Below are 12,174 nucleotides of genomic sequence, written 5' to 3'. Positions count from 1 at the left end.
CGATCGGGACAGGATGTGCACGGTGTACGACACCATAAGAACATCCATATTGTCATATTGTTTCTGGATAATGATTTAATGTAATTATTTAATGTCTAACTCCATTCATGAAAGTAGCGTATTTAATCTAAATGTGTAGACTGGAAAGCATTTTGTTAACTTCAATCACACAGCAAAAGAGTGAGTAGGTACATTTTGTGTTAAATGTAGGAATTAAATTACGAAGAACGACAGATACACATAAATATTAATGCCAGATGTTCTCTTACTGTCTAAGTGTGCAGTTCTTGGTTAGACTGAGCTGCAATAAGGACCTATGAAATAATCAGGTTTGAGTCTTGGTCCTGGAACAACATTTCAACCCTTAAAGGATTAGTACACTTCAGAATAAAAATTTCCTGATAATTTACTCACCCCAAGATGTTCATGTCTTTCTTTCTTCCGTCAAAAAGTGATTACGGTTTTTGAGGAAACATTCTAGTATTTTACTCCATATAGTGGACTATGGGGACCAACGGGTTGAAAGTCTAAATTGCAGTTTCAATGCATCTTCAAAGGGCTCTACATGATCCCAGTCGGGATTAAGGGTCTTAGCGAAACGATCGGTCATTTTGTAAAAAAATGTAACATTTCCATACTTTTTAACCACAAATGCTCGTCTTGCACTAGCTCTGCGATGCGCCACACATTACGTAATCACGTTGGAAAGGTCACGATACAGTGGGCGGAAGAACCGACCTAGTGTTTACAAAGTGACCTTTCCAACGTGATTACGTAATGCGTGGCGCATCGCAGAGCTAGTGGAAGACGAGCATTTGTGGTTAAAACGTATATAAACAATTATTTTTTTTTTTTAAATGACAGATCATTTTGCCAGATAAGACCCTTATTCCTCGGCTGGGATCGTGTAGAGCCCTTTGAAGCTGCATTGAAACAGCAATTTGGACCCCATTAAAGTATATGGAGAAAAGTCCTGGACTGTTTTTATCAAAAACCTTAATTTATTTTCAACTGAAGAAAGAAAGACATGAAAGTCTTGGATGACATGGGGGTGAGTAAATCATCAGGAAATGTTCATTCTGAAGTGAACTAATCCTTTAACACAACCTTGAAATAAAAAATGTTTGATAAGAATGTTGTTCCAGGACCAACAGGTATACCTTCTTTGGTAAATCAAACCTTGCGCCCTGTCTGATAAAAACCGGGGCGTTGTCGAGAACTCCTGAACAGTCATCAAGACTTCTTGCCCTTCAGAGGTTTGTAAAAGAGGCAGAAAGCACCCAGAAGACGACCAAGACAAGAAAACGTTGTAGTCCACTGTTATTTCACAGCTGACTACACTTAGGAAAGGATCAAACCTGCTAGGTTAAAACGAGTGAAAGCCACAACCATGAAGCATAATTCAGCTGTCCATTTGAATTTAACTCCACCTTTAACACAGGGAGACCAGCATCCTATTTTCCCGAGAAGTGACAATGGGAAGAGGTTACAGTGCTACTTATTAGATGGCTGTTGTAGCGCACTGTTATTAATATTGATTTCCTCCTCAGGGAATATCAATTTTGTTCTGCCGCTGCATACATATCGTAATGATGGGACTTAGCCTTCAGAGAAAGGCCTATTGCAGAGTCAGCGAAATGCAAGGAAAACAAAGACATACTCTTATATAAACAAGATAATGTTGCAGCACAATCATCCAGCCTGATACACATACACACTGCTTGTGAAATCCACACCGGCTATATCTACATGTTCCCTTATTGCATTTCCTCTTTACACGCAATCATTCGCAACAGCAAACATGCATTGATACTTCTGTCACACAATAATAGCATTGTTCGGGACATGTTGACACCCAATTGTGTTATTATTCAATTCCCATGGTGTTTCCCGACAGAAGTAATGCAGGCGGCAGCAATTCTTAAAGTTGGGCACAATATTCCCAAGATGGTGTGTGGCGCTATTTATTCAAAAGCATTCAATCATAATGTCATGGGTGTTATAGTGTGCGTTATTTCTTGAGGTTTCTAGTCTGTGTTAGAATGAGAGGTGTTCCATATTTTCCTTACAGATGAGGGCAGTTTATCTCACTTTATGAAAGTCATTCTGAGGGGAGAATTTTATCATATGGAGGAAAGGTGATAACCGCTCTGTGGAGGCTGGAGGTTATGATTAATTATGATAAATATATAAATATTTTTCACACCTGTGGCTATACGTGTATCTGTGTGTATTATATTTCAAGTGATGATAAAGTGAGATTATAACGCATTTTTTATCACAATTACAAAAAAAGGCTCATGAGTAGCATACTCAAAAGCCAGCTGAACTCAAAAGAGTTCGCAAAACAACATTTCATTTCATTTTTCTATTTACTAATCACCCACAATCCAGTAAAATTAGGCATTATCTGTGCTAGAATTGTGCTGCAGCATGAATATTCAAGTTGTTGTTTATTGCAGTGCAAATGCACATACTTTTTATATAAAACAGTTTAAAGGATTGTGTCATTGGTCAATTGTGATGGGATTTTTATTTATGCTTCTTTAGCTGCAAATAATAAACATAATAATCACAAAAAGTACTGTATCAGCAAGCTGCCAAATTTTAGTTTGAAGGTTTATAGTTTGAAAATTAAGACAAAAAAAAAAAAAAAAAAAAAAAGTAAATAGTTTATCATGGAGGAAAGTATATTTTTTACTCTTTTTTTTCTCTATTTTACAGTACAATATCTAGTTTTGTCATGAAACTCTAGAGGGTGCAGGCTAATAGGTCCTTTACATGCATTTTGGAGCATTTGGTGCATGCATTTTGGAAACAGTTTCAGAATAATGTTTTTTACAAAAATATAAGCAGCACAAGTGTTTTCAAAAAAGTATTTAATTGAAATATGCTGTCTTTACTGTTTGAGCAGTTTATTGTGTCTTTGTTGAATAAAAGTATTAAAGGGTACATTTAAAAAAAAAAACTGAATTGTAGAGTATATCAGAAATAAACATTCCCTTTTAAAGAAATACACATTATTAAGGTCATCGGTTGATGGTTAGTTTATCTTACAATCACATTTTCTCAAAGTTTCTGTATAAATTTCATTAAGATGCGAAACATCCTTTTAACATGCCCTCATGACCTCAACCATAGTTTTGTAGAGTGTCTATTCCACATTTTAGAGTGATATAATGATTTCTAAAAGCAGCCCTTTGTTCTGTTTCATCAGTGACTGGCATCCCACCAGCAATGATAATATGACTTAAGTTGCATTGATTAAAGGATGATTGCATATATAAATTCAATTTGGCTGAGACCCAAAACAGATTCTATTCTCTAGTGCCTGTATTAGGGTTTTCACTGTCCTCCAACAAGAGTATATGTGCTAACTCATACATAGAAGCTGCAGTATAAATAAATTCAAGGGCCAGTGATTAAAATATGTGGGGGAAAATCACATTTTTTTATATGACTGGATAAATTATTGTCTTTTATCTATTACTAAAGTCATTACACAAATGAAGAAAGAATCAAATCATTTATTTCAATGTAAGTACATAGTACTTGAAGCCACTTAATATAAACTGGGACCTAGTTTGGTAGTAAAACTTAGTGTTGCACATTTTATTCGTTCAGAAATGAGTGTGTAATTTCTAAAATGTTTGCAACTGCTTTTTATCACTGTAACGTCAAAGGGTGGATGAAGAAGACGAAGGTAGAGCGAAGATACAAAATACTCAATATTTATTTCCATAGGCAAAATCCAAACAAACTCGAAACAGTGTGCTAGTGCACATACAGACACAAATGAACTATAACGAGGTGAGGACAGGTGACACGGATGATGAAGACGATGAACAGGTGGGTAATTGAGGGAGTGAGTTCAGGTGTGGAGACAAGGAGGATTCTGGGAAGTGTAGTGAAGAAGAAGACAGAATGGTGCAGACGATGACTGTGACATAACTCCCCCCTCCCGCTAGGCGCGACCCATGCCGTAGATGGCAGAACCTGGGAAGGGGGGTGGGCATCCTGGAGTCAGTGACCGGAGGGAGAACAGAGACAGGACAGACAGGAGACTCCAGGATGGTATCACCGACCGTGGCGGTGCAGGCTGAGCAGGAGACCATGGCGGTGCAGGCTGAGCAGGGGACCATGGCGGTGCAGGCTGAGCAGGTGGCCAGGGCGGAGAAGACCCTTCGGGTTGCCATGGCGGAGAGGACCCTTCGGGCGGCCATGGCGGAGAGGACCCCTCGGATGGCCATGGAGGAGCAGGCTGAAGCGGCGTCCCAGAAGGACTAGGCAGCACTCGGCAGGGCCTCCACGGTCCCCCCAGAGGACTTATTGCCCCCCCCCCCCCAAATTTTCTTGGGGAGGTTAACGGGCTTAGGCTCCGGGTAGGAGGAGTCCAGCGGCGAAGGCATGTCAGGGCTGGATGAGACAGGCGGTGAAGGCGGGTCAGGACTGGACGAGACCAGCGGCGAAGGCGGCTCTGGGCTGGACAGGACCAGCGGCGAAGGCGGCTCTGGGCTGGACGGGACCAGCGATGAAAAGGGCTCTGTGCTGGACGGGACCAGCGGTGAAGGCTCTGAGCTGGACGGGACCAGCGGTGAAGGCTCTGAGCTGGACGGGACCAGAGGTGAAGGCTCTGAGCTGGACGGAACCAGCGGCGAAGGGAGCTTCAAGCTCGGCGGGATAAAAGAAAACAAAAGCTCTGCGGGCATGACGCTATCAGTCTCTAGCTCGGCGGGCATGACGCTCACAGTCTCGGGCGGCGGGCATGGCGCATACTGCCTTGGACTCGGCAGATCTGGCGTGAAGTGCAGGCTTGGCTGGACTGGCGTGAAGTGCAGGCTCGGCTGGACTGGCGTGAAGTGCAGGGTCGCTAGTGCTGATGAGAGGAGGGAGATCGGAGAAGTCATCATCCCTGGAGATAAGCTCGGCGGGACGAGCCTCAGGACCGGGAGTGAACACCGGGGCGGCGATGTGACGATCAGGTGGTATCATGGCATGCCACGGGATGAAGCTTTCCAGACACCTGGAGAGTGCCTCTCTCCAGTCCAGACCGGCGAGATCTGGAAGCTCCCTCGGATCGACCACCTCGGCCCCAAGCCGGTAACACGCCTTGATCGTCTCATTGTTTAAAGAGCTGGTGACAGCGAGAAGACAAAACCTCCTGGTGTAGTCGAACAGATCGCGGCTATCCAGGGCCAAAGCCGCGATCTGTCCAGCGAGCTCCTAACTCATCTTTTGGTCGGGTATTCTGTAACGTCAACGGGTGGATGAAGAAGACGAAGGTAGAGCGAAGATACAAAATACTCAGTATTTATTTCCATAAGCAAAATCCAAACAAACTCGAAACAGTGTGCTAGTGCACAAACAATAACCAACGAAGACAGATTGAACAGAGAGAAATACAGACACAAATGAACTATAACGAGGTGAGGACAGGTGACACGGATGATGAAGACGATGAACAGGTGAGTAATTGAGGGAGTGAGTTCAGGTGTGGAGACAAGGAGGATTCTGGGAAGTGTAGTGAAGACGAAGACATAATGGTGCAGACCATGACTGTGACAATCACTTTATTAGAAGCACAATAATAACATTGTGTCATCTGTTACATAAGGACTACTAAATCCTCATTTAGAAGTTTATTTTAAAGTGCAAAGTATTGAAAAGAACCATGTGTAAAAGCAACTATGTTGTAAGTGTGTCCCATCAGATAATAAAACGTTTTTACCCCAAATTTGCACCAAATACGGCCATATAAGTAGATAAGTGGTCAGTTGCAAAGACCACAGGTGTGGATATTGGGACAGCCCCACAATCTCTACCTACAATGCTCTTCCTGTCTAATTGCTTTTATCCCTAATGACTGGAGTTGGGATTAAAATTATGAACCTGACCCAAGATGAAGGCGGCATCACTGTCTTCACAGAAATTCAGCTGGATTCCCTCAATGGCATGCTCCTAAATCTGACCTACCTCTAGGACCCTAGATCTAAGCAGTCCTGGATAAGAATGCGTATCCAGAGTCCGGCTCTATTAATTACGTCCAGCAATTAAGAGTGAGTGTCAACAGGAGATAAAGAGCACCATTAGAGAGACCCGAACAGTGGGAAACACACTTCTTCTTCATGGGATTTTAGGCTAATCTCGTTTTACTGGAACTGTTCTTCCCCCGCACTCACCTTTGATGTGTAAATTAGGCCAGAATCGAAGAAATAAACACGGTCACAAGCCAGAAGAAAATGGAGGCTTTGGCAGAGCATATTTTTTGGAAAAACAAATGGCATGAGTACAGAAATTCTGCTTCACCATAATTGAATGTGACTTAAAAGGGATGATTTTCAGTTCCAGCACAATGGCTATACAAGTTAGAGTGTGTCTCTCAGTGGCACCTCCAGGAAATGTTTTATGGGGCGACCAGATGGGGACAATAATTAAAAATCATAGGGTGGCACATCAAAAAGACTATAGCGTGGCTGAATCTTAGGATATGCAACTGCAGGCTAAAGTTCTGATAAATGTATGTCAGAAATATTCTCTTATTACATTCCCATTTTACATGCAATCATTATGCAGCAGAAAACGTGTAATCATTCATACTTTTGTCACACAACAATAAAATTGAGAATGAAACATGTTGACACGCAATTATAGGTGGTGTTGATTTGCAGACGGAAATTACACAAATTTACCGCACATAATTGTCAGTTTAATTGTCTGACAATTGATAAACTATAATATTATATTAATATAATATTCTAATTGTTGTAAAAAAAATAATAAATAATAATATTTTGTCACTTTAGACATGTTAGAGTGAATTTATACAGATGCTGGTTAAAGTGCTCAGATGTTTTTTTTTCTATTGAACTAAATAAAATACATATTCATATTTAAAAAAAAAAAAATTTGTTTTGTATTTTTAAATGACATATTAGCCTGGGAAAACCCAGACAACTTCCGGCAAATCGCGGCACCAATCAGAAACGTTGAGGCGGGCTTTACACGATGACGATCGCTCTGATTGGTTTTAGGTCTATCCAATTGCGCCCAGAGGCATTTGAGCGACGTCCACTCTGTTGGTGAAGCACCAACTTTTAAATGCATTATTATATTCAAATTGCAAACACATGAGGACAGTCTCCATGAAAGACCCACTGGCATATGAACGTGCTACTACATTTCTCTCCGAAACGGTAGGAAATTAAATTAGATTTAATAGAGGATTTTAACTGTGACAAGATGACTTTTATGGCGTAGTTTAACTTAGGCGAATTGGGACGCAGCCTATGTCTTTACACGATGCCGATCGCTCTGATTGGTTTTAGGAGTTTTAGGTCTATCCAATTGCGCCCAGAGGCATTTGAGCGACGTCCGTTGGTGACGCCCCTTTGGAAATGAGTTATTAAAGAAGCTTTGCCAGACCATAACTCAGTTACTACTGAGAATGGTCTGGTTTTAACCAGGCTAGTTTCATATACAAGTCTTAGAAAAAAACAAACAAACATTAAAGTGCATCTTGAGATGAAAAAATGGCACTGACATATTTTAAAATGCTTTTTATGCTTTCAGTTAAAACAGCTCGACATGCATTTTAGTCTGGGACTAGACAAACCTTTTCTGTGAAAATAATAATGTGATAATATTTAATAGTTGTGTGTCAACACATTATCAGATATGGACAATGACAGCTTTTATGAAAAATGAATTGAAAAATTTAGTCCCAAATGAATGTTACATAGAAAAATGCTTTTGTCTTGTGATTTTCACTTCAGACATGGTTAGCGAGAATCTACACAGCCAGTGGTTGACGTGTCCTGATTTTTCCCCCCCAACAAGCTTATTAGAATGTGTATTGAAGCAGTTAGCAAAGATCTTCAAAAGCTTTCCCAGGACTCCATTTCAGGCAGGCTGAAGAAAGACCTCAGCTTAACACGAGGGACAAAGAGATTTACAGTGAGATTTGGAGTATAATTTAACAATCTTCTTTAATCTCTGCACGCCACAGAGCTTCCTCCTATAGGGCAACCATTTTCCACAGTTCATTGAAACAATTTCTGCTTCATCTAAATAGTAAATAATTCAATTATCCTCACACATATTCTTATTTCTTCAAGCTGCAGTGTTAATATTAAGAGGCTGCATGAATGTGGGGTAAATAAAGCCATCAAAATGTTTAGACTTCTCGCTTTTGCAGCCTCGCCGCATTGTAATATCGTCTGCTCTTCCCCGCTCGAAAAAGGATCTGAGATGAGCTGTTGGCGCTGCAGTCTGAAATATAAATGTGACAAAATAAATTATAAATTGACACTACCGCAAAGCCTGTTTCAGGAGTCAGGCGGTTTTGGTTCAGAGGAAACCGAGTTATCTTTTTTGACACGAATATACATGCTCGCCATGATCTGTGCTCCAAAAACAATGTGTTATCGCTTGAGGTTTGTCTGCATTTAATTTTAACATCAGTACCTGCTTGCGACTTTAGTCTGGCTGTCAGAGACTACACAGCTGGGCTCAGAGTGAACAAGGCAGCTTTGTCACTAGTGGGAATAAGCTGTGCACAACTTTGGCTGTAGGACTTCTTTTTTTAAAGATGAAGGTCCCAAAGAGCCTGTCCCACTGAAACACTGTCCCTGCATCTGCTTCCTCAGTATGGTTCACTTCTCCTCACTGGCTGGAACGCCCTTGAAGTTTCTGTCTGATTCCTCACCTCACCCTCTGAATGTCTATTAAAATATCTTGATTCTCCCGTAAAACTTTATAGAATTCATCTCCCTGAAAATATCTTCTCTTATCAGCCAATAATGGGCGTAATGTGTGTATGGTGATGTGTGTGTATTTATATATAATCCACTAGCCGTGGATTATCCTGTGTGTATATATATATATATATATATATATATATATATATATATATATATATCCTATATAAGGATAATCCACGGCTAGAGGTGCGTTAAACAAATATATTAAAAAACTTAAATGTTTAATGTAATATTTTGTGAAAGATCTTTTTTTATTATTATTACTGGTCTACTTGTTGCTTCAAATTACCAAGATAATAATAACAATAATTATATTTCAAAAAAACTGAATTGTCCTGTGGAGCAAGTATACTGTATTTACTGTTGGATATTAGTAGACAAATTAAATCAGTGAAATGAAACTTCTGTAAAACACATCTCAGTGCTTAAAAAGCCCATAGCCAAGGGAACACCCTCATATGTTCATATATTATGATGTTGATATTAAATCTGTTGTCATCTGTTATTGCTGAGCAAACTATAGTGCAAATCCTTTCCTTAATTCCTTCTGCAAAACCTTTATTTCCTTTATTTATTTATTACTGTAAAAAGATCCACTGTATTTTTCCACTTTCATTCTGAAAAAAAAACAAAAAAAAAACCTGTGTGTTGACAATAGATGGAAAGTACGGAACATTTACCTCTGCAGCGCTTGTATTTTCTCTGCTGTGATTCCCTGAACAATCTTCTCCAGCACATCTGTGTCTGTACTTGGCTCTACCTTCACTTGCTCCCTGCTGAAGGCATATCGTCCAATGAGCAGCCCCAGAGCAAACACACCCAGCCCTGCTAGCAGGTATTTAGCCAGGCAGGTCCCATTCCATCTCTGGCCCTTGGGTACCGCTCGGCTGAAACGAGAGACGTAATTAGGGTCCTCCTGGAGACGCTCAAAACGTCCGTGAGGGGAAACGGAGGGTTGAATTGGTTCCAGGTCTGGGTCCATGCCCCCGCCAGAAGAGCTGCTCACAGGTTGATGCTCCACACACTCCAGCTGGAAACGGTCCAGGCCTGGTTCCTCCAGCTCCTTCTCCATGTCCCATTCCAGTTCCAGGGAAGCTGTGTGAAGCTCCACACTCTCCAGATCCCGCACACGGAGAGAACCGTGGCCAGCACGCACTTTCCTATACGCCATATCTGTTACTGTAGAGACATGAGAAACATACACAGATATAAATGGAATTAGTTTATTTTTACATGTATTTTCTGTGTTGACACCTTCAATTCTTGGCTATACTAGGGCTACAATAACTAATTGATAAAATTGATAATGAAAATAATTGGCAATGATTTTGATTATTGGTTAATCACATCTGTTTACTATGCATGAAAAACATCCATTCACGTCACTTTACAAGTGAATAAAGCATTTCTATGGAAAAAACACATCTGGAAAATAGTGGAGGAAAAGAGCAAAAACCAAGTTGTCCTAAAAATGAGAATGACAAAACAAACAGAAGCAAATAGTGTAATGTTGCTTGTCATGTTCTTTCACGAATGTGTTTGTGTGCTGTTTAATCATTTTTGAGACGCGTTTTCCTCAGTGCATAACTTGCATTATCTTTAAATGTTAGACAGTCACGCATATAATTTCATTTTGCAAACAGGCTTGTACTGTGGTTCTCCGTTAAACTTCATAGACTTCAACACATCAAACAAATGGAGTGCAATAGCATTTTTTTTTTTTTTCTGAAAAAATTCTTGTTAAACTTTGGGGTAAAACTTGATACTAACTCTCATCAGAGTATTAGACGACTGTGTTCATAACATCTGCTAACACTTTATTTTGATGCTCCCCAATTTACTGACTGTAAGTAACTTTGCAACTACAAGTCAACTTATTCTACTAACCCTAACCTAATAATCGAATACAGTCCACTAATACTCAAATGAGAGTTAGCTGACATATAGTTGCAAAGTTACTTATAGTTAGTAGAATGTCTAAAGTGGACCATCAAAATAAAATGTAACCAACATGGAATATAAGTTTAAAATTCTACATGTAACACAAGAAATTCAGTTTTTATGACAGCAGTAACAGTAAAGGGACTATTGTAAATTAATAAAGTATAAATGGAATATGTTCACATGAGTTTGTGTTCCTGTATCTCTCACTAGATTGTGCTTTTGTTGTTCTTTATTATCATGATTATTTTAGTGATTTTAACTTCTATTTTCAAATAAGCAATCAGTTTAAATTGGAACCCCTTTATTACACATGATGTTTTTATTGCATATAGCCTACACAGATATTGACTATATTTCTTTTCATTGCCTTCAAATTGCACATGTTTGGAGATGCGGTGGACAACATTGGGAAAGATGTAGAACAATTTTGTGAATTAGGATTTTTTTATCTCACAATAGTGAGTTTACATCCCGCAATTCGGACTTTTTTTCTCAGAATTGCAAGTTTATATCTCACAATTCTGAGAAAAGAAGTCAGAATTGCAAGAAATAAACTAGCAATTTATTTCTTGCTGCTCTCTCTAACAACTTCTCTTTCTCTCACACCCCTCGCCAGTCTGGGAGGGGTGGGGGTACAGGTCTTCTCACTTCTAACAATTGGAAATACTCAACTCTCTCTTTTCTTTGCACTAACAACTCGTTTGAATGTCATGCTATTACACTTACAACTCCCATTAAGATCCAGATTGCAACAGTATGCTGTATGCAACAGACTTCATCTCTCTCTTAGCTTCATTCGATCTCAAACGGCTCATCACCACAGGTACTCACAAATCAGGCAACCAAGTGGACCTGGTTTACACGCAAGTGGATCTGGTTTTTTGGTGAAACCTCTCCACGTTTCAGATCATTTCCTCATTACTTTCAATCTACAACTCACTGCCTGAGCACCACCAACCCCACCACCAGTCACTTTCAGACGAAACCTGCGCTCACTTTCTCCCTCCCTTCTTTCCTCTGCTGTGTCATCTTCCCTCACCCTCACAATTCTCATCTCTGGATGTGAATACCGCAACGGATACCTTACGCTCCATTTTAACTTCTTCTTTAGAAAATATCTGCGCTCTCTCCTCCAGGCTGGCACGCGCTACTCCCTATAACCACTGGTTATCTGAGGTTCTTCGTGAACACCGGACCGAACTCAGGGCAGCGGAGAGGAAATGGCGCAAATCAAAAGACACATCTGACCTGAGATTGTATCAATCTCTGCTCTCTTCCTTTTCTGTTGATGTTCATGCCGCGAAATCTTAATATTTCCACAACAAGATCAACAGCGCCTCTAACACATGATCACTTTTCAAGACATTCAACTCTCTGCTCTGTCCACCTCCACCACCACCCACCTCCCCTTTAACGGCTGATGATTTTGCTAACTTCTTCACCAACAAAACAACTATCAGCAGTCATTTCT

General features: G+C 40.2%; 1 protein-coding gene across 1 annotated transcript in view; it reads right to left on the bottom strand.

The window, feature by feature from the left end:
- The window catches only part of naaladl2 (N-acetylated alpha-linked acidic dipeptidase like 2), a 295,368-nt gene that overhangs the window by 194,776 nt on the left and 88,418 nt on the right, over nucleotides 1-12,174 (bottom strand). The window contains exon 2 of the mRNA XM_079856568.1: nucleotides 9,440-9,938. Coding sequence (XP_079712694.1) covers nucleotides 9,440-9,938 — 499 coding nt within the window. The remainder of the gene's footprint in view (nucleotides 1-9,439; nucleotides 9,939-12,174) is intronic.

The sequence above is a fragment of the Squalius cephalus genome (genome assembly GCF_949319135.1).
Source record: "Squalius cephalus genome assembly, chromosome: 22".
Taxonomy (NCBI): domain Eukaryota; kingdom Metazoa; phylum Chordata; class Actinopteri; order Cypriniformes; family Leuciscidae; genus Squalius; species Squalius cephalus.
Note: the sequence above shows the minus strand (reverse complement) of the source record. Positions and strands in the feature narration are given on the sequence as shown.